The sequence below is a fragment of the Carcharodon carcharias genome, chromosome 4, assembly GCF_017639515.1.
Source record: "Carcharodon carcharias isolate sCarCar2 chromosome 4, sCarCar2.pri, whole genome shotgun sequence".
Lineage (NCBI taxonomy): Eukaryota > Metazoa > Chordata > Chondrichthyes > Lamniformes > Lamnidae > Carcharodon > Carcharodon carcharias.
This window is the reverse complement of record NC_054470.1, coordinates 59,794,417-59,817,568: the sequence shown is the minus strand read 5'-3', so window position 1 is coordinate 59,817,568 and position 23,152 is coordinate 59,794,417. Positions and strand designations below refer to the sequence as shown.

The window sequence follows — 23,152 nt, the reverse complement described above, 5'->3', positions numbered from 1 at the left end:
TAACCCTGTTGCTTCTCTTTAATAGGGTCAGGGACCTGCTGACTGATGTAGTTAAATCAGCTTCAAAGTAAGTGATGCTTGTGTTACTTAGCTACTGCTGTGCCCTAATGGATTATTGTGTTCCTTTGCATATCTACTAACGTAAATCCCCTTTACACAAGCACTCAGTTACATGTGAAACCGATAATACTACAAAGATGAGATGATGCCAAGAAAACCCCCCTTTCCAAAAAAAACCAAATAGTCACAAGGAATGGTATTTAAATTTAACATTCATTCTTCTCAGTTTCTGATTTGCTTACTTGGATTTTTGTGTTTTTTTTTTTGCTGTTTTTTTGAAACAGTTGGGGACCAGTGGTGTAACAAGAGGAAATGGCTTGGGGAATATAATGATCCTGACAGCAGGACATAATTAATGTGCATGGTTGGAATTACATAATCACTAAATAATTACTCAAGAATATTGATATATTGCAATACAGGAAGATCTAACAATCAGTTACGGGGAGGTAGTAGCGTAGTGGTAATGTCACTCGACTAGTAATCCAGAGGCCTAGGCTAATGCTGTGCGGACGTGGGTTCAAATCACACCACAGCAGCTGGTGGAATTTAAATGCAATTAATAAAAGTCTGGAATTAAAAACTAGCCTAATGGTGACCACAAAACTGTTGTCGATTGTTGTAAAAACCAATCTCGTTCACTAATGTCCTTTAGGGAAGAAAGCTTGCTGTCTTTATCTGGTCTGACCTATGTGTAGCTCCAGACCCACAACAATGTGATTGACTTTTAAATGCCCTCTGAAATGGCTTAGCAAGCCACTCAGTTGTATCAAACCACCATGAAGTCTAAAAAAAGGTGTGAAACTGGACGGGCTACCCAGCATCAACCTAGGCACCAGAAACAACAATGGCACACCAAGCCCTATTGACCCTGCAAAGTCCACCTCACTAGCATCTGGGGGCTTGTGCCAAAATTGGGAGAGCTGTATCACAGACTAGTCAAGCAACAGCCTGACATAATCATACTCACGGAACCATATCTTACTGACAATGTCCCAGATGCCACCATCACTATTCCTGGGTATGTCTTGTCCCACAGACAGGACAGGCCCACCAAAGGTGGCGGCACGGTTGGGAGAGAATTGCCCTGGGAGTTCTTATTATCAACTCTGGACCCCATGAAGTTTTGTGGCATCAGGTCCAACATGGGCAAGGAAACCTCCTGCTGATTACCACCTACCATCCCTTCCTCAGCTGATGAATCAGTACTACCCCATGCTGAACACCATTGGAGGAAGCACTCAGAGTGGGAAGGGCACAGAATTTACTCTGGGTGAGTGACTTCAATGTCCACCACCAAGAGTGGCTTGGTAGCACCAGTGTTGACCAAGCTTGCTGAGTCCCAAAGGAAATAGCTGCTAGACTGGGTCTGTGGCATGTGGTGAGGGAATCAACAAGAGGGCAAAACCTACTTGACTTTGTCCTCACCAACCTGCCTATCACAGATGCATCTGCCCATGACAATATTGGTAGGAGTGACCACCACCCAGTCCTTGTGGAGATGAAGTCCAGTGTTCACATTGAGGATGCCCTCCATGGTGTTGTGTATTTACTACTATCACCGTGCTAAATGGGTTAGATTTTGAACAGATCTAGCAACTCAAAACTGGGCACCTGGGAAGTGCTGTGGACCATCAGCAGCAGCAGAATTGCACTCAATTGCAACCTATAACCTCATGACCTGGCATATCCCCTGCTTGACAGTTACAGTCAAGCCAGGGGATCAATCCTGGTCCGATGAAGAGTATAGGAGGGCATGCCAGGAGCAGCATCGGCATACCTAAAAATGAGGTGTCAACCTGGTGAAGCCAAAACATAGGACTAATTGCATGTCAAACAACAGCAACAGCATATGATAGACAGACAGACAGACAGATCTAAGCGATCGCACAACCAATGGATCAGATCTAAGCTCTTCAGTCCTGCTATATCCAGTTGTGAATGGTGGTGGACAATTAAACAACTCGCTGAGGAGGCTCCACAAATATCCCCATCCTCAATGATGTGGGAGCCCAGCATATCAGTGCGAAAGACGAGACTAAAGCATTTGCAACCATCTTCAGCCAGAAGTGCCAAGTGAATGATCCATCTTGGCCTCCTCCTGATGTCCTTAGCATCACAGATGCCAGTCTTCAACCAATTCAATTCACTCCATGTGATGTCAAGAAATGGCTGAAGGCACTGAATACTGCAAAGGCTATGGGCCCTGACAATATTCCAGCAATAGTACTGAAGACTTATGCTCCAGAACTTGCCACGCCCCTAGCCAAGCTGTTTTAATACAGTTATAACACTGGCAATAACCCAGCAATGTGGAAAATTGCCAAGGATAAATCCAACCTGGCCAGTTACTGCCCCATCAGCCTACTCTCAATTATCAGCAAAGTGATGGAAGGTTTCAGCAACAGTGTTATCAGGTGGCACTTACTCAACAATAACCTGCTCACTGATGCTCAGTTTGGGTTCCCCAGGGCCACTCAGTCCATGTCCTCATTATAGCCTTGGCCCAAACATGGACTAAAGAGCTGAATTCAAGAGGTGATGTGAGTGACTGCCCGAGTCATGAAGGCAGCATTTGACCAAGTGTGACATCAAGGTGACTTAGCAAAACTGAAGTCATTTGGAATTGGGGGAAAACTCTGTGCTGGTTAGATTCATATCTAGCACAATGGAAAATAGTTGTTGTTGTTGGAGGTTAATAATTTGAGACCCAGGACATCATTGCAGGAGTTCCTCAAGATAGCATCCGAGGCTCAACCATCTTCAGCTGCTTCATCAATGACCTTCCTTCCATCATAAGGCCAGAAGTGGGGATGTTCGCAGATGATTGCACAACGTTCAGCACCATTTGCAACTCCTCAGATACTAAAGCAGTCCATGTCCAAATGCAGCAAGACCTGGACAATATTCAGGCTTGGCCTGACAAGTGGCAAGTAACATTCACACCACAAGTGCCAGGCAATGACCATCTCCGACAAGAGAGAATCTAATCATCGCCCCTTGACGTTCAATGGCATTACCATCACTGAATCCCCCACTAATCAACATCCTTGGGAGTTACCATTGACCAGAAACTGTGCTGGACTAGCCATATAAATACTGTAAATACAAGTGCAGATCAGAGGCTGGGTAACTTCCCTCCTTACTCTCCAAAGCCTGTCCACCATCAAGGCACAAGTCAGGAGTGTGATGAAATACCCTCCACTTGCAGCTCCAACAACACTCAAGCTGGACACCACCCAGGACAAAACAGCCCATTAGGTTGGCACCCCATCCACCACCTTCAACACTGACTCCCTCCACCATTGACCACAGTAGCAGCAGTATGTACCACCTACAAAATGCACAGCAGCACCTCCCAAACCCATGACTCTACCACCAAGACGGACAAGGGCAGCAGATGCATGGGAACGCCACCACCTACAAATTCCCCTCCAAGTTGCACACCACCCTGACTTGGAACTGTATCACCCTTTCGTCACTGTCATTGGGTCAAAGTCTTGTAACTCTCTTCCTAACAGTGTTTTGGGTGTTCCTTCAACACATGGACTGCAGTGGTTCAAGAAGGCAGCATATACCACCTTCTCGAGGGCAATTAGAGATGGGCAATAAATGCTGGCCTAGCCAGTGGCACCCACATCCCATGAAATAATTTTTTTTAAAAAAGGTTCCAACATGTAGGTAGTTGACTAAATTTGTATATTTCTCCCTTGAGTAACCATTGTCAACTTCAAGCAAACCTGGTTCAGTTATCCCATGGCCCTCCCTCTGCTTTATCACAAAGTGTCTTAACCCCAGTCCTTTAATGCCAAAATAGCCATTCCCCTGCTATTCCTATGCTCTCTGAGTAGCATGGTTGAATTGCAGAACAGTCTGTTTAATGGGTTCCAACCAGTGGGGACTTAAATGTAAACTGTCTGCATTTAGGTCACATAGGACCCTTCAAGCTTGTGCAGAAAAGATGCTTTCAATCCTTTTGTATGGCTGAATACAGATTGAGGTGAAAGAATTGTGTGCTAGCTAACTGCAGTACACAGTCCCCAGTTTGTTTTTCTAAAGTGGGAATCAATCTATTGTTTCATGATGACTGTGATGGTTTTTGCATTTTATGTCTTTTTGTTGCTATATGATGGTAATAGCTTTAAAAAACTGAATTGTACATTTCCTGTTTATCTCCTGTTTGATCAATAGGGACAGCCCTGTTGTGCAGGGAAATTCCATCCTCGCTTTGACTGGACTTGCTGTAACAGTGGCTAAATATGAAAGTAGCCTGCCCTCAGAAGCTAATGATACACCTGAAGTAAGTTTATGCCATGATTTGTTTCATTAACTATTTTCATTTCCTTCTGCACATGCCAGCTGTCAGTGTTTTGGGGTAGATTATGCCAGTGTTTTGTGGCAAAAGCTGTACAGTTGTCCCTGTTCTGCCTCTTGGTCTCTCATCTCTTGAATCCTAGTAGGCATTTGTAAGTATGTGCACATACAAACATATTAAATAGGTGCAGATGTAGGCCATTCTGCCCCTCAAGCCTACTTTGCCATTCAATAAAATCATGGCTGATCTGTTTGTGCTTTGAATTCCACATTCCCAAACACCCTGATTACCTTTGATTCCCTTGCCTGCTAAGGCCCTATCTACCTCTGCCTTAAAAATATTCAGGTGACTCTGCCTCCACTGCCTTCTGAGGCAGAGTTCTAAAGTCGCACAGCCCTCTGAAAGAAAAGATTTCTCCTCATCCCTATCCTAAAAGGATGACCCCTAATTTTAAAACAGTGCCTGTAGTTCTGGACTCATCCACAAGAGGAACACCCTCTCCATGTCCACCTTGTCAATATCATTCAGGATTTTATATACTTCAATCAAGTCACCCCTCAATCTTTTAAACTCCAGTGGAAACAAGCCCAGTCTGCCCAACCTTTCCTCATAAGACAACCCAATCAGTCCAGGTATCAATCTAGGAAACCTCCTCTGAACTGCCTCCAACTCATTTACATCCTTCCTTAAATAAGGAGACCAAACCCGCACAAAGTGTGTGGGGCCTGAACCTGTTCAGAGTGGCAGTCAGTGTCAGATTGCCACTCTGTGCCCAGTTTCGTAACTGATTTTTTTGCCCCAGCCTGTCTCACTCGACCTTCCGACTCCAGCCACGCGGGACCTAGGCAGTGAAGCCTGTCCCGGAGGGCCCAGTGTTGAAGGGCAGCTGAGTCGAAGTGAAGGAATCCGCGCCCCCTTTTTACAGCGCTAGCTGTTGTAAGCCAGATAAGTTTAAAACTCCATTGAAAGTTAAAGGTTCTTGACAGACCAGGGAGAAGATAAGTGTCTTATTTAAGTGGATAGGAATTGTGGGGTGGGGAAGATTGGAAGTTGGGGGTGGGAGAGTCGGGCCTTGGTTGGGGGTGTGGGGGGGCTGTCAGTGTGTTGTGCCTCGGGTGAGGGGGTGAATGTCAGGCCTTGTTTGAGGGGTGGGGAAGTTTGTTGGTCCTGGGGTGAGGGAGGAATGTGTGTAGGTGAGAGTCAGGCCCACAGATGACCTGGTTGGGGGGGAAGGAGCCCATAGGGAAAACCCCTGGGGAGTGAGGGAGTCCCATGGGGGGATGTGGTAGGTCAGGGAGTGGGTGGAGTCCCCTGGAGGGCCTATGAGGTGGCGGGTGGGGAGAGAAAGAGAGAGAGAAAGGGAGGGGGTGGGTGGAGGGTGGGGAGGGTAGTTGGGATGTGCAGGAAGACCCCAGAGGGGTCAGGGAGGCAGGAGAATTCCTGGGTTGGGGGAATAGTCAGTGTATGTTGGGAGACCCCTGAGGTAGAGGTGGGGGGGTGGTGGGGGTCTTAGCTGTAGGAGGGAATGGGGCGAGTCCCGTGGGGGAGTCGGTCTGGGTCTGTTCAGTTGTTACCCAGTAGTTAGAAGTGGTTTTAATATTTCTAACTTTCTTTGGGTAACTATTGGTGTAGGCCAGTCGGAAGCACCTGAAGTTTGCAATTTAAATCGGCTTTTCAAATTGTTCCCGGTGCAGGGCAATTGCTCAGGGGATGTTTGCACTTCTGGGCAATTGCCTTACAAACCTTACCTGTGAACTTCCAAAGGGGATTCGTCAGCGTACCTTTGGGGTTCCCTCCCAAATCCAAAATTGGGGAGCTCGGAATTTAAGGCCCGTGGTCTCACCAATGCCCTGTACACCTGAAGCATAACATTCTTCCTTCTATGTTCACTTCCTCTCATAATAAAGGATAGCATTCCATTAGCTTTCTTAATTACTTGCTGTACCTGCATATTAACTTTTTGTGACTCATACAATAGAACACCTAGACCCCTCTGCACCTTGGAATTTTGTAGTTGTTCTCCATTTAAGTAATACTCTGCTTTTTTGTTCTTCCTGCCAAAGTGAAGAACTTCCACATTTTCCCACACTATACACCAAAGATTTATACAAAGGTAAAAATCATGGGCCTTCATGCTGAGTAGTGAGACAGGCTTTGTTAAAAGTGGATTGAGACTGGTCGTTGTAGTATGGTGAAAATCCTGTTTATTCAAATTGGCAAACAAATCAATTCTGATAAAAATAACATGCTTTTCGTTAATCTTACATAGGAGGAAGACTTGAAATTTCTTGCATGAAAACATATTGTGTTTTAAAAATGTTTTCTCAAACTACTGTATGCACTGTTCTCCTTAGCACAGCCGATATAGTCAGCAAAGTTCAAAGAAATAGAGGAAGAGACATGGGATATTCATTTTTTTGGTCCACTGGTCACATTCTCATTTCTTATCCATGTAGATTGGGGCTGATATTTTACCAACAGAACACTGGATATCAATGGTGGTGGAGACGCTGCTGAGCATTGTCGACAGTCACTATCGTCCAAAGGGGCGTATCTTCCCATGGTTCCAACATGTAAGTTTCTTTTCTTGGACGAACAGTGAAGTATTTGCAGAACCAAGTAGACAAGGGCACGGGTTATGTAACATTTTTATGACGTGTTTGATAATTTTATAGTCCAGTACTGGGAATTTGGTTACATTAATGAACAGAAGGTAAAAGAGCAAAATCTGAAATATTGAAAGCATATAATTTAAGAACCAGTCTTGCCTAAAATTTGATCTTTCAGGCTGAAAGCAGATAGTTTAAAGCTATAACTTCTTCACTATATGCAATTGGAGGTATTCCTTCTCAAACATCATCTGTATTCACACACATTCAGCAAAAAAAAAATCACATCACCACTGTCAAAAAGGTTAGGTCCTATTGTTTAGTTGCGATTTTCTTGCTGTTCCATTAAATCCAGTCACAGTGCCCGAGTAGTTTTTTAAAAAAAAACAAATACAGTTCAGGTCTTTGCACCATTCGTGTATCCACGTTATTGAAGCTGGCAGCAGATACATGTGGCAAAAGCAGTGAGTGGGCTGCATATGATTACATATGACCCCATCCCATTTACAGAGAATTGAGACCCTTTGCACAAAAAGACAATACTCTCATCAAACATAAAAAGTAAGACCCCCCTCAAATAAAACAACAACAATAACTTGCATTCCTGTCGTGCCATTAATGCTCCTGTGAAATGCCTTAGGGCATTTTATTACATTATAAAGCAAAATTTGACACCAGGCTGCAAAAGGCAATGTTAGGGTAGATAGCCAAAAGCTAGGCCAAAGATGTAGGTAAGGAGGCAAGAAAGGTGTAGAGGCTTAGGGAGGGAATTCGAGAGCACAGACTCATGGCAACTGAAAGAATGGAATGAGAATGAAAATTGAGGATGCTCAAGGAGCCAGAATTATATGAGTGTGAATATCTTGGAGGGTTGTGGGGCTGGAGGAGATTACAGAGATAGGGAGAGGTGAGGATGTGGAGGTATTTGAAAACAAGAATGAGAATTTTAAAATTCATGAAATATGAGAGCCTAACAATGAAATCACTTTTGATTTAATGCCTCTTCTGAAAGACAGCACATCTGACAGTGCTGCACTTCCTCAGCACTGCATTGAAGTGTCAGACTGGATGAGTTCCTCAAGCCCTGTTCTGAGGCTTGCACCCATAATATTCTGAATCAGGTGAGAGTGCTACCACTGAACCAAAGCTGACATTAGTGAGTGATATATTATATTAAAGGCCTTTGGAGAGAAAAGGGAGGTTGGACATGGGGAGGTAGTTTGCAAGAACAGAGCGCTCAAAGATGAGATTTGTTTCAGGCTAGGGTGATGACCCACAATTTTATATAAAGATGAGTGCTTGATTTACGTCTTTATGGCGATGTCAATTTGTGTTGCTACTTTTAGTGATTTGTTTATTTGTACTCCCAGATCCCTTTGCTATTCTATACCATTTAGATTCTGACTTTCCAAGTAATCTATGATCTTAACTGATATATGTAATATCTCAAACTTAACTTTGTCGAAATTCATTTGCCAATTATCTGGTCATTCTGCAAGTTCATTAATATTCTTTCAATTTGTTGAACCCTTCTCAGTATTGAATATGCCCCAGTGTCCTACCCACCTCCCCCAACATTTGGCAGCACCTACAAATTCAGAAATGGATTTTACTTGTCCTGACATTACTTGAATCTGGTACCAAGTCAAGGGAATATCCAGATATCCAGCAACAGTGATATCATCAAGCAGGGTAAAAAACCAATCATTTTGAAGAATTTTCACTGACAGCAAACCAGCAAATTAAAAGCACTATTCAGCTTTTGCTTTTTAATGCTGTTCTATAGAGACCAAAATAAAAATTGGAAAACACATATAGGGTTAAGATAGAAGCTGAAATATCATAAACTTTAAAAAATAAATAGTACTTTATTGGTGGATTTTTTTATTATAATAGTAAAATCTGACATTCCACAAATATAAAATTAGCTTTTCAAGGCCAAAGAGGTTGTTCATAAGTAATTATGAACTAAGTGTGCGATTAAAAATCCAGTTATGCTTCATTTAACAAGGGATAATTTTTCAGACATTTTACAACAAGACTAGTAGTATATCACTTCAGTGATTTATAATTGATTGCATTCTACAGGGATATCAGCACCTCCTAAGGAAGTGTAGAATCACTGACAGCAACTTCTGGATTTATTAATTTAACTGTGCATGGTGCAGACTCCTGAAGTTGCTTTCAGTTTTGGAGAAATAATGACGGCAAGCACTGACACTTTTGCCGTTATTACTGCTGAAAAATCTGGGCCATGGGTTTATTACTAATTCCCCTACTGCAGCAGTTTCAGAAGGTGGCTCACCACCAAGTTCTCAAGGGAGTTAGGTATGGGAAATAACTGCTGGCTAGCCAGCGACACCCACATCCCATGATCAAATTAAAAAAACAAATAGCTTGCACAGTTCTTCCTCCATCTCCCTACCTCTTTTAGGTGATCTGTAGCCTACCCCTTTTAGTGTGATTGATCCTTCATAATCTTTTATCTCTCTCCTCTTGAATTCTATTTCTGTTATACTGATGGCTGCGTCTCTTTTTGTTACTGCAATTATGTTATTCCGAATAAGTACAGCTACTCCACCTCCTGTCTAATTTTTCTATCCTGCACTGCTTAATTGCAAGTCCTAATTTTTCTATAGCCACACCTCAGTAATCTCTACTGTGTCTGGCTCCTCACAACACATTGGGCTGGATTTTGTGGAGTCTGCTGGAGCAGGCAAGATTGCAACTGAGGGCCAGGAATTGTGCGGGACGTCATCCGTTAGACTCCTGGCAATAGGAAAACGCGATTAAGTCAACGGCAAGAGGTAACGAAACAGGAAACTCACTCGTTAGTGCTGAGAAACTCATTGACATGTTCAAACTGCATAAAATTTAAATACAATTCAAAGTAATTTAAACCTGCCTCACCAATTTAGTGAAGCTTACACATGTTCCTTGTGCCTTAAGTAACCCATCCACTGAAAGCTGGTGACTTATATGTGGCTTTGATGTAGAATTACTGAATTGTTACAGCGCAGAGGGATGCCATTTGGCCCATCATGTCTGCACCAGCTGTCCGAATGAGCAATTCCCTTTGAATGCTTCCAAACTGCAGTAAGCAGTTAAGAAGGCAAATGGTATGTTGGTCTTCATTGCAAAATGATTTGAGTATGGCATTGAGATAGAGGATTAGCCATCATCATATTGAATGGCGGAGCAAGCTCGAAGAGCTGAATGACCTATTCCTGCTCCTATTTTCTGTGTTTCTGTGTAACCTGTCACCACCACCACACTTGGGCAGTGCATTCCAGACTGTAACCACTCATTACGTGAAAAAGTATTTTCTCTTATTGCTTTTGCTTCTTTTGCCAACACTTTTTAAATCTGTGCCTTCTCGTTCTCAATCTTTTCATAAGTGGGAACAGTTCTCCCTATCTACTCTGTCCAGACCCCTCACTATTTTAAATAACTCAAACAAATGCTCCAGCTGAAGTCGAACTTGCCCTTGTACTCTCTGTCCCATTAATAAAACCTAGGATACTGTGTTCTTAATTAACTGGCCTCTCAACCTGTCTTTCCACCTTTAATGACTTATGCACGTATACACTCAGGTATTTCTGCTCTTGCAACCCCTTTAGAATTGCACCCTTTATTTTATATTGTCTCTCCATGTTCTTCCTACCAAAATTAATAGCTTCACATTTCTCTGCATTGAACTTCATTTGCCACCTGTCTGCCCATTCTACCAACTTGTCCGTGTCCTTCCGAAGTTCTACACTAACCTCCATACAGCTCAGTGCTTCCAAGTTTTGTATCATCTGCAAACTTTTAAATTGTGCCCTGAACACCAAGATCTAGGTCATAAAGATATATCAGGAAAAGCAAGGGTTCCAACACTGACCCCTGAGGAACTCCATTACAAACCTTCCTCCAGCCCGAAAAGCATCCATTAACCTCTACTCTCTGCTTCCTGTCACTTAGTCAGTTTTATTTCCATGTTACTTCTGTCTCTTTTAATCCATAAGCTATAACTTTGCTGTCAAGTCTCTTGTGCAACACTCTGTCAAATGTCTTTTGGAAGTCTATGTACACCACATCAACAGCATTACCCTTATCAGCTGTCTCTGTTACCTCTTCAAAAAACTCCAGGTTAGTTAAACGTGGTTTCTCGTTAAGGAAGCCATGCTGGCTTTCCTTAATTAACCTGTGTTTGTCCGTGTGACTATTAATTTTATCCTGGATTATTGTTTCTTGTGAGTAGACTTGCTGAGAGTGTCCTTTGGAGTTCCAGAGGACTGAGTCACAGGACATTGGAGTGATCTTGGAGAAAAAATCTGTATAAAATCTTGCAGGAAATTGAGAACCCAGAAATACCGGGTCCATATTTTAAAGGGGAAGTGCACAATTGAGGTTCAAAGGGTCCACCCCTTAAAGTGGCATCACACATCTGAGTCCCTAAGGTGGACACTTTGGAGGCTGCCAGCAAGGGAAGTGAGAGGTAATGGCAGTATGGGAATTATCCATCCTGTCCTCCTTCATCATTGAGTGCTGGAGGGGATGCGCTGGCTGGACCTTGATATTTTAGACCTCCGTTGAATCCATTGGTGTCACCAAATGATCTTGTAATGCAGAGGAATCTTCTCCCTGGGCTTCAGAACATCTTTTTGTGCTGGAGCAAGAGGAATTCAGATGCTATAAATTTAAACTACAGAGCTTTCTTAACAAACCTGAGAGCTGATTTCCAACTGGAACATCAGGGTGGCTTCCCTTTTAAATATGGCACCTGCTCCTGCACGGCCATCAGGTGCTTCCCCATGTCAGCGCCACCCACTGTGCCACATGATCCAGTGGCATGCCCATGTCATCCATTTTCATGAGCTTGTCGCCATGTAACCGACTTCAGCTGGTTCATAGATTCGTGCCAGTTCCCCAACGACTTCTGGGCTCACTGGTAGGTGCCGGTATGGTAGAACTTAATCCAGCCATTGTTGGCTCGGTTCCCTGCTGTTCCTCAGACACTGAGGATTGCTGTACAATAGTTTTAACTCATTTTTAATAACTGTTTCTTTCACTTCATTTTTATTTAACTTTTTAGATACCTGTTCTATAATTATATTTATTCCCAAGCTTTTTATATCTTCCCTTAGTCTAGCCTGTTCCTTCCTGCCTAGCTTATGTTTAGGCTTGTTTAATTTCATGTAAATTGTTCCTCAACTCTACACCCTCCTGCCCTCCCCCGCCATCTTAGTAGTTTAAAACCTCTGCTGCCTCTGTATTTATCCTTTTTGCTGGACACTGGTTGTGTTCCGGTTGAGATGAAGCCCACCCTATTGGTACAGTTCCTTCCTGTCTCAGTACTGTTATCAGTGTCCCATGAAAAGGAACCCCTTTCTCCCCACACCAGCCCTTTAGCCGTATGTTAGTACTCCTGATCTGTCTGGCTTTGTGCCATTTCGCATGTGATCTGAACAATAATCCAGAGGTTATTGCCATTGAGGCCCTTCTTTCTTCAATTTAGTTCCTAACACTTGATACTCCTTTAGTTTGACCTCCTCCTTGTTCTACCTATGCCATTTGTTCCGACATGAACCGTAACAACTGAACCTTCTCCCTCCCTTTCCAAATTCCTTTCTAGCTGCCTCGTGACCCTGGCACTGGGTAGTCAGCACATCATTCAGGACTCCCATTCATGGCTGCAGAGGATGCTATCAATTCCCCTAATTACAAAATTCCCCATTGGTACTGCATTTTCTGTGCTGGTCTTTTCCCCTCTGACAGCCTTCTGAATCATGATGCCTTGGTCTGCATTTTGACTCCCCTTCCTGACAGGTAGCGAATACATCATAACTGTTGGACAGGACCAAGAGGTCTCTGGAGCCTCCTTTTCAATCTCTCCTAAGTCCTCGCTACCCACACCCTGGCAGCCACATCCTCTCCTTCCCGAATCTGTGCTTCCCTCTATGGTGTGACTGAGTAAAGGTGAGCCTGAGGAGCAAGAGCTGTTAACAATATCAGCTAACGTAGGGACCAGGCAGGGCAGTTGGACAGTCAGCAGTTTGGAAATAACGTCAAGGGAGTAAGTGGTGGGCCTCATGGACACGGTGGCCTTGGCGAGAGGGCATGAGGTGAGATAAGAGAGCAACTCGAGATAAAATTGAGTTCGGTTTCGTTCCCTTTCAGTCCTTCATGTCCTGTTACGTTTGTTTGTTAGAGGATCACTTGATTGTGTCCTATTTAATGAGAGCTGTTTGGAAATGTATCTGAAGGTGCATTTCCTCTTCCCAACTGAGAGATTAATTTAGCTATTCACAACTTAACATGTCCACTGTTCAAACCACTTTGCAGTTGATGTTGAAGTTCTCCATAACACGGAAAACTGGTTAGGTTTTCCTTCAGAACTGAATTATTGAACTGAAAGATTTGCTGTAGATCAGCTGTCTTTGATGTTGACTGGGTGGTGTTTAGTGCTCACCTGGTGTCTTTACCAAGGTTAGTTCCCAGTTTTATTTGGGTCAAAAATTGGTGTCTCATCAGCTGATCTACCGAACATGATTTCTATTATGTAGATATTCACATCCTAACTAAGCAAGTTTCTCTCAGAAGTTCATGTAGGCATTTTCAATAAAGAATAAAAACTTGTATGGCACCTTATTGGATCCAAAGGACATCACAATGGCTGACTTTCTGAACTGTAGACATTGTTGTTATTTAAGCAAATGTGGCAGCAATTAAATCAAATAAATTACCAGGTGATCTGATGTGAGTGGTATTGGTTGAAGGAGGAATGTTAATCAGGACACTACAACAGATTATATTTATATGGTGTCTTTCATATAATAAACGTCCCCAAGGCATTTCACAACAGCTTTATAAAGCAAAAATTAGACAGAATTCCAGAGCTTAAGGCCGGAGCAACTGAAGGCATGGTCACCAGTAATGGAGCAATTCAAATTGGGAATCCTTAAGAGGTCAAAAATAGGTGCACCTAGAGATCTCAGGGTGTTATGGAGCTGGAAGAGATTGGGAGGGGCTAGGCCATGGAGGGATGTCAAAACAAGGATGAGATTTTTAAAATTGAGATGTTGCTTGACTGGGAACCAATGTAGGTTAGTGAGCACAGAGGTGATAAGTGAACTTCTTGCTGCTAATTAAATAGAGCCATAAAATATTTTAAGTTTCCCTAAGCAGGGAGACAGGGCTATGGTTTAACCTCTCATCCAAAACACACCGCCTCTGATAATACAGCCCTTCTTTAACACGGCACCGAAGTATCAGCCCACATTATGTTCTCAGATTCTGACTCAAAGGTGAAAGTGTTACTAATAAGCTAAACTGATATATATCTTGTGGTATGAGAGGACATCACCACTCTTGTGCATCTCCTTTACAGCAGAGGTCTTGGTGCTTGACTCTTACCTTAATTAAATGCTGATACTTGTTCCAAATGAATTTCGGGAAGGAGAAACAACGTCACAAATAATAATATTTGGTTAAGGGAAGAGATCAGGACCCTGGAATTAGTTTTGAATTGTCTCAGCAAAGAACCAGCACAAATGGGTAAATGGCCTCCTCCTGTTCTATAAACCTCCTTTGGTTCTGTGTTCACAGGGTGATTGCAACAACAACTTTGATTTAATGCACTAAAGCATCCTAAGGCTCTGCACAGAGGCATAATCCAATAAAAATGATTGCTTAGCCAAAGAAGGAGAACTAAATGAAATAATAGTGTGGGTCACTAATATTGATTTATGGCTTTCACAGAAATCCTACTCTGGAGAGAACACAGCCAGTGCCATAGCTCGCTCCTGTGCTGCCACTGCTTTGACGCTTCTTGTACCTGTTTTCATCACGTCATGCAAAGAGAGCATCGAGGAGGTCTTGGGCATTTTTGTTGCAGGTTTACCAGGAAAACCAAATGCTGACCCCTCCCAAGCTGTTCAGTTTCACATGGGATTGGCCACTGGAATGTTCCTGTCCCGTTTATATGAGGAACGAATGAGGTAACAATTGAAGAAATATATTCAGTCTTTTGAGCATTCACAAGAACGTATAATGTTCCATAACTTGGCAGTGAGTTGACCAAAAGTTTTATTGGGCAGAAGGACTGATAGTGAATAAAGATGTTTTTTCTATATTATTCATATGACTGTCAATTAACAGGCTACATTGGTGTGTTAAAATCTTGTACCACAAGCTGGTAGGGGCATGCTTCTTTGGACATTCCTCAATTCTGTTTCATTCCCAATTTTAAATGGGCCTTCAGAGAACTCTTTTTATTCATTCATGAGATGTGAAGGTTGCTGGCAAGGACCAACACTTATGCCCATTCCTAATTTCCCTTGAGAAGGTGGTGGCGAGCTGCCTTCTTGAACCACTGCAGTCCATTTGGTGTAAGGACACCCACTGTACTTTTCGGAAGGGAGTTCCAGGATTTTGACCCAGTGACAGTGAAGGAATGGCAATATAGTTCCAAGTCAGGATGGTGTGTGGCTTGGAAGGGCACTTTCAGATGAGGGTGTTCCCTGGCATCTGCTGTCCTTGTCCTTCTAGGTGGTAGAGGTTGTGGGTTTGGAAGGTGCTATCGAAGGAGGGTTGGCAAATTTTTGCAGTGCACCTTGTTAATGGTACGCTCTGTGGAGACCAATGAAAAACTGTAGTGAGCTAAGGCAGTCCTTTCAAGTTGTGTGTATAGAACACCCTTAGCAGAGAAAAGGATCTAAATTAACAGAGGTGTAAACAGATAAAAATGGAAATGGAGCCAAAGAAAGCGATCTTGATCGATATGAAATGTTAACTCGAACCCCTTTAAGTATGAATCACTGTTTTGGCTTCAAGAGAGGGATGAACCAAAGAAAGTACTTTTTTTTTTAAAGATTACTACAGGATTCCAGGTGAGAATCAGGAGAATTGACAGGATATTGGATATTTCATCACAGCTGAGTTCTTAACAATAACAGTCTGATGTAGTAGTGAGAACTGCTTACCCACCCTTGTGACCTCCGTGTCGCAATTCAGGTGGAAAGATTTAATAACTTCAGCAGAGCTATTACTTGGTGCTCTTTGAAGTCATTGTAATTTCAAATTCAAACATCATACGTAGTTTAAAGCAAACAAAGTGAAGATCAAAAACATGTGACTGTTCTGGTAACTGGGAAAATGCAGATAAAATAAATCTTAAATTGTACTTCTGAAAATCAGCAGGAAATTAACATCTTAAATACACAACATTTCTGTAATGGATTCTCCCCTATGGGGGTATTGCAGGCAAAATGTTCAATAGTGCATGAATGTACAGGAATTTTGTGTCTAATAGAAGCGATGCATACAAGAACAGCCATATAGAATTAGAGTTGATGTTGAACTGTGAATGCTTTTACCCTTTCTGCCCTGTCAAAATTTATATAGGCCCATTTGGGGTTCTCGAGCACAGCTTGCGTTATTTTGAACTATTTCATGCTTGAATTTACAGAATATACAAAATCCATTTTTGAGCGTGAGTTGACGTATGTAAATTTGATGTCTTCTATCATCTTTTTGGCAGTGATGTCTCGGGGCAGAAGATGAATTTGCTGCTCATGAAGTCACTTGATGCTCTGGAGCAATGTTGCTTTGATACTAGCTTGGAATACAAGTGCGGTTTGATTAACTTTCTTTTAATTTACCTTAAGGAATGGTCTTAGAACCAGTAAGTAATAATGATCTTGTCAGATAGATGAATCCGTCTTTACAAGCTAAATTCAGCACATTTAGTTCCTAGAATGTATAGATGAAGATATCTAAATGTGGAAACCACCAATATAACCCATGCAATGCTTTCAGCAAATAATCCCTGCTGTAAATAAATGTATTCCCCGATTTTATAAAGTGGGAAGTGTTTCATTAGGTGATAATCTGGATTCACAATTTTACCTCTGGCAAGTGGTATTTATCACCAATTTGCTTGTTGCTAGTGGGCACCCAATGGTAGCCTTGTATTTACATGTATTTTATGTACTATAGTGGCCATTTAATTGGCTGCCACTGAACAAAGACATTTCAGGCAATGCCACTTATGCAGCCAGTAGATATTTTAATGTTTGATAAAATAATTAAAAAGACAATGTTCCCACATGATGCACATCTTAAGCATTGTAGCATAGAGTAGAGAATGTCAAGCCACTGTCAAGCTAACAGCTCAGGGATAAGAGATCAGCATTCCCTTTGCCTCACAACTGCTGTTGCACCAATTTTAAAAAGGGGGAAGCTAGGTTGTGAATTAGTAACCCAACTGAAACAATCTGTCCGCCCAGCACCCTTATTGTCCTTCTACTTAGGCCCAGGGGCAACTTGTTGCCAGCATCACTCAGTTGCAGACGAAATGGTAGCCATGGCAGTGCTGCAGATTTAGCTGTGCGTGCTTCTTCAGAATTTCTGAAGCCTTTGCTAACAGCCTGGATTAGAGATTTTAACAGGATTATTACTGCCACGTCATCAGCTCAGCAAGTAGTTCAAATGGTTTGAAACCTGTGGAGCTTTACATTTCAGAACGTGGACCTCATTTTGTTTTCCAAAATATTAGCCACCTCACCTGTTGGTCCCTTTTCACTAAGCTCAAAATACTTAGTGCTGACGAGCCATACCTTGTCTACAGGGATTCATAAGCCTGAAAGTAGAACAGCTACTCCTTGCCCTCGTCTAATGAGATTCAGGAGTGTACATACTGTACAGCTTCTGCTCCACTGCTCTGCTACTCCATTCCCTACATCCAGCTGTTTTGCAGTGAAAAAATTAAGTTACTTAACCAGTATCTCTTTTGGGACCAAGATTTGGTGTGACTACTTGCCAATATAATATCATGTAAAAGGATTAATTACATATGGTAGTTCCTAGATTAAGTTTTGCGGCTTGTCAATAGTAAGCTTTGTTTTATGTCTGATAAAAATATGGAATAACCAATGAAGGCCATGCAGAAGATGGAGACTAAACAGACTCTCAGGCTCCAGTGACGATTCTCATGATGTGTGTTTTTTTATTTTTGCAGTACAGGATGCATCCTGGGAGTGGGGCTGGTTCTTTCCCTCATGAGCCAAAGCAACCAAATAGAGTCCCGTGTGCACGTCTCTGTCACTCTTGGTAAACTCTGTAGCAGCTTGGATGAAAGTGCAACTCAGAGCAGGGTATTGCAAGAGGTAGGATGGTTCAGAAATAATCATGTTCGTGTGCAGGATAAATAATTGTTTGAATCTTTATAGAATCACGTACATTGAATCTTTATAGAATCATATACATTTTATCAGTATTACAATTGAACTGAAGCAACTAAATCTCTAACAAGCAATAACTATACATTGGCCCAAAATCCTGATCAGGCCTAGGACAAAGTAACATTCTACCAGGATTTGGCTCCTTTTCATACCAGAAGCCATTTTTCTGGAGCATGCGTCAAGCTGCGAGCTGGAGCATTCTTTTGAGGCTTTATTACATGAAAAGGTCATTGAGCCTGCATGAATTCTGCCAATGTCTCCCCTTGGTGCTGAAGACTTTTATAATATGTCTATGACTCAAGAAAGGTCTTAAGGGCACTTATGATGCATCAGCAGTGAGCAGCTCTGCCTTCAAGGCTACATTTTGGTAGGCACTGCAGAAGTGTTCTTTCAGGTGCCAATGGCCTGCTCCATTCAAGTAAATACCATGTCCAAACAATTTGCAGCTTTGAGCTTGGGTGGATGGGAGTTCCAGTTTACTGTACATTGTGACAGTGGAGCCAGACACTTGGAATTCAAGGACCAAATCTTTAAATACTTCACAGCAGCTTAAGACTTTTTTTTTATTCTTTCACGGGATGTGGGCCTCGCTGGCTAGGCCAACATTTATTGCCCATCTGTAATCACCCTTGAGAAACTGGTAATGCCTTTGAATGTCAAGGGGCTATGGTTAGATTCCCTCTTTTTGGAGACAGTCATCCTCTGGAACTTGTGTGGCACGAATGTTACTTGCAAGTATCAGCTCAAGCCTGAATGTAATCCAAGTCTTGCTGCACGTGGACACGGAACTGTTTCAATATCTGAGGAGTCGCGAATGGAACCGAACATTGTGCAATCACCAGTGAACACCCCTGCTTTTGACTTTATGATGGAGGGAAGTTCATTGATGGTTGGGCCTAGGACACTACCCTGAGAAACTCCTGCAGCAATGACCTGGAACTGAGATGATTAATCTCCAACCACCAGAGCAATTTTCCTTTGTGCTGGGTATGACTCCAACCAGCGGCAAGTTTTCTCCCCTGTTCCTTTTGGCTCCAGTTTTGTTAGGGCTCGTTGATGCCAAACTTGCTCAAATGCTGCCTTGAGGTCAAGGGCAGTTACTCTCACATCACTTCAGTTCAGCTCTTTTGTCCATGTTTGGACCAAGGCTTTAATGGTGTCAGGAACTGAGTGCCCCTGGCAGAACCCAAACTGAGCACCAGTGAGCAGGTTATTGCTGAGTAAGTGCCTCTTGATAGCACTGTTGACAACACTTTCCATCACAATGATTGAGAAGAGACAGTAATTGGCTCAGTTGGATTTGTCCTGCTTTTTGTGGACAGGACATACCTGGGCAATTTTCCACATTGCTGGATAGATGTCAGTGCTGTTGCTGTACTGGAACAGTTTGGGTAAGGGCGCAGCTAGTTCCGGAGCACAGGTCTTCCGTATTATTGCTAGAATGTTGTCAGAATCCATGGCCTTTGCACTGTCCAGTGTCTTCAACCGTTCTTGGTATCATGCAGAGTGAATCAAATTGGCTGAAGACTGGTATCTGTGATGCTGGGGACCTTGGGAGGAGGCTGAGATGGATCATCCACTCGGCACTTCTGGCTGAAGATGGTTGCAAATACATCAACCTTGTCTGGGCTCCCCCATCATTGTCTGGGGATGTTTGTGAAGTCTCCTCCTCCAGTTATTTGTTTAATTATCCACCTCCATTCATGACTAGATATGGCAGGACTACAGGGCTCAGATCTGATCTGTTGGTTGTGGGATCACTTAGCTCTATCTATTGCATTCTGCTTACACTGTTTGGCATGCAGGTAGTGTGTTGTAGCTTCACCAGGTTGATTGTTCATTCTTAGGTCTGCCTGGTGCTGCCCCTGGCATGCCCTCCTGCACTCTTCATTGAGCCATGGTTGATCTCCTGGCTTGGTGATAAGGGTAGTGTCGATGTGGGGAAATGATGGCGTAGGGTTTAATCCTGCCATGGCAGCTGATGAAATTTAAATTCAATTAATAAAGTCTAGAATTGAAAGCTACTCTCAGTAATGGTGACCATGACAACTATCATCAATTGTCGTAAAAACACATCTGGTTCACTAATGTCCTTTAGGGAAGGAAATCTGTAGTCCTTACTTGGTCTGGCCTGCATGTGACTCCAGACCCACAGCAATGTGGTTGACTCTTAAACGCCCTCTGAAATGGCAGAGGAAGCCACTCAGTTGTATGAAACTGCTCCAGAAATGTCAATAACCGTCTCTCCCTAAGATGTTTTTTTTAAACAGGAATATAGGGCTGCTTTATTAATTTAGCAATAGCCCCTTCCCTATTCTTCCAAAGCAGAAATAGAACAATATTCTGTGTTGCGCCACATCTTCCTCATTTACACTCTGTCCCTTAGCAATATCATTCGCAGGTGTGGAATCAATTTCTGATTTACGTCTCCACAGTCTTGGTGCTGTAAAATTACTTAATTTGTATGGAACTCTCAGCAACTTCAATTCTAGCCCTTGACCTCTACCAAAGAGAAGGACAAGAGCAGCAAAGTCAAGAAAATGTCATCATCTCTTAGTTCCCCCTCCAAGTCTCATGCCACTCTGACTTGAACACATATCACCATTCCTTCATGAGGCTAAATCCTGGAAATTGCTCCCTGCCAACCTTGTGGGAGCACCATCAGGGCAAGGACTGCAGTGTTTCAGGGAGAACCCTCACCAACACGTTCGTGGGGGCAACCAGGGGTAGACAACAAATGCAGCCTTGCCAGTGTCACCTAACACCTCAGGAGTAAATGAAAAGAAAATGTTTTTCCAAATGATTTGAAGATAGTGCAAAGCAAATTCTAAAAGTTATTTGTGATAAAATTTCAGAAAATGGCCATGTAGTGCTTTAGAAACCTGAGTAAAATATGGATAGAAGCACAAAGAAGGCAGGGGGCTTTGAAAATTTATGGTACCAGTGGCATGTCAGTTAATTAGTAGGCAGTTGATGGCTGGATTTTGTGCATCTAAGTACCCAGAAAAACTAGCAGTGTTGTGGGTTGTGTGGTTGGTGGGAATTTGTGTTGTCTTTTGCCAGCCCCAGTGTAATGGGCTTAGATTGATTGCTCCTTATTAAATTCCAGCCTCACCTCAAGAGCTCAGGTTTCTTCTCTGGCTTGACATTGTTTCTAACACCATTGCCCCCCCACCCCCCCATCCCCGATGCTCCAGTATTTTCTGATGGGTTCTCAGAGTCCCTGCAGATCTTCGGAGTCAGAAAATTTAAGTCCACTTTCCACTGAGTTTATATTTAGAATTTCAAAATAATTATTTGCAGGAACAGCTAATTGCAAAGCTGTGCTAGTTACTTAACTCACTACAATTAGTAAGGGAAAGCAAGCTTTCACATTCAAACTATTATTTGCACCCATTAAATACCAAGACCAGTCTGCTAAAGCTGCCACCCAAGGGCTGTCCCAACATAATGACGAGGTTGTGCAGCATGCAGCAGACCACCCTGAACCTTGACAACTGCTCTGCTGATTATCACAGAGCTTTTCCCAAGTGACCCAGGCAGCAGACACAATCATATGACAGCATGCCTCTCATTGTATGCAAGCTGTTCACGTGTGAGTGGGTTGCTCACTAAGGTCATCAGCCATGTGGTCAGTGAATCCCCTGATAGCCACCTTTTGGTTAGCCCTTTGTGGATCAAATGCAGCTGTTACACCACACTGCTGAAGAATGAAGGCATTATGACTGCTGCCAGGATACCAGGTACTAACCTGCATGATTCACTTCCTGTGGTTGCACACCAGCTAGACATAGAGAGCGAAATCTCTTTGGGCTTAGGTAAGGCAGAGCCCACAAAATGATGTGCATGTTGTCAGTGAACCCTGCACCATGAGGAACCTGCAACCCGAGCAAAGCCCTTTGCTCACTCCACCTGTTTCTCTCTCAGAACAGACAGTGGGATGTAGTTAGCAGTCCTTGAATAAAGCGCCTCAGTGATCTCCCTTATGCAACACTAGTTGTTGCAAATATCTCCAGCTTCAGCCTGGAAGAAGCCAGATGCACAACTGTTTATTGCCTTGCATGCTTTCACAGCCGCTGGCAATCCAGTCCTTGACCCGCTCTGAGGTTGGACTTGTAACTGCAGCATGGGGCATATTTCAGTGAGAACATCCTCACTGAAAACGTTGCAAACATTGTTCCTCACTGAGGTTTAGGAAGGAGAATCGTTTCCTCCCTAAGCAAATATGACTTCTTGTTGAGAACCTTTATCCCCCTTCTCCCCTTCCAGCATCTTATCCTGCTCGGCCTTGCTACTGTTCATTTTCCAAGTCATGCTGTATTCCAAGAGGAATGCCTATTAGTGCAGCCGTGTGTAGGAGCAACAGGTTACTGCAGAAGTCTTGAAGTCAGCAAACAGTTATTCACCACATCATTCCCTGTAGACTCTCTTGTAACTTAAAGCAAGTAAGGACCAAATACTTGTAGAATCATCACAACAGCCAGAAGAAACAAATCTGCAACTGACTTGTCAGTAGTTCAGAACCCTTTGAATATTGCTGGTAGGCGCTCCTTCCTGCTGCTGAATGTGTTTTTAGCTGTATGCGATTAAGACAGGGCAGTAGCTGGAAGGTTGAACTCTAAAATGGCACCACTAGTGTCAAATTTTGACTTCATGGCCAGTCTGCATACTTCTGGCAGGCATTCACTGTGCATGTGCTGATGCCCTTTTCAATATGGCGCCTGGTGCAGTTTACCCACAAAATGTACATGCACACTGTGGGTGTCATTTGGGAGATCTAAGGGCATTCATAATGCTCAAAAAAGGTGCAATCAAACTCCATTTTGTCCTGTCAGATCAACAGACCTAGGAGTATAAGAGTAATCATTGGGAGAAAATGATAGTTGGTCCATTGTAGCTCATCCATTTTTATTAATACTGCTGTCATGGCACCTAATTATGTC

General features: G+C 43.0%; 1 protein-coding gene across 7 annotated transcripts in view; it reads left to right on the top strand.

Annotated features, from left to right (window-relative positions):
- Nucleotides 1-23,152, top strand: part of focad (focadhesin) — a 246,608-nt gene that overhangs the window by 152,025 nt on the left and 71,431 nt on the right. For 6 of the 7 annotated variants that reach the window (XM_041186298.1, XM_041186293.1, XM_041186294.1 and 3 more), the window contains 6 exons: nt 26-67; nt 4,252-4,360; nt 6,832-6,948; nt 14,728-14,966; nt 16,508-16,597; nt 17,987-18,134. In XM_041186298.1, coding sequence (XP_041042232.1) covers nt 26-67; nt 4,252-4,360; nt 6,832-6,948; nt 14,728-14,966; nt 16,508-16,597; nt 17,987-18,134 — 745 coding nt within the window. The remainder of the gene's footprint in view (nt 1-25; nt 68-4,251; nt 4,361-6,831; nt 6,949-14,727; nt 14,967-16,507; nt 16,598-17,986; nt 18,135-23,152) is intronic. The other variant, XM_041186297.1, reaches the window with a different exon arrangement.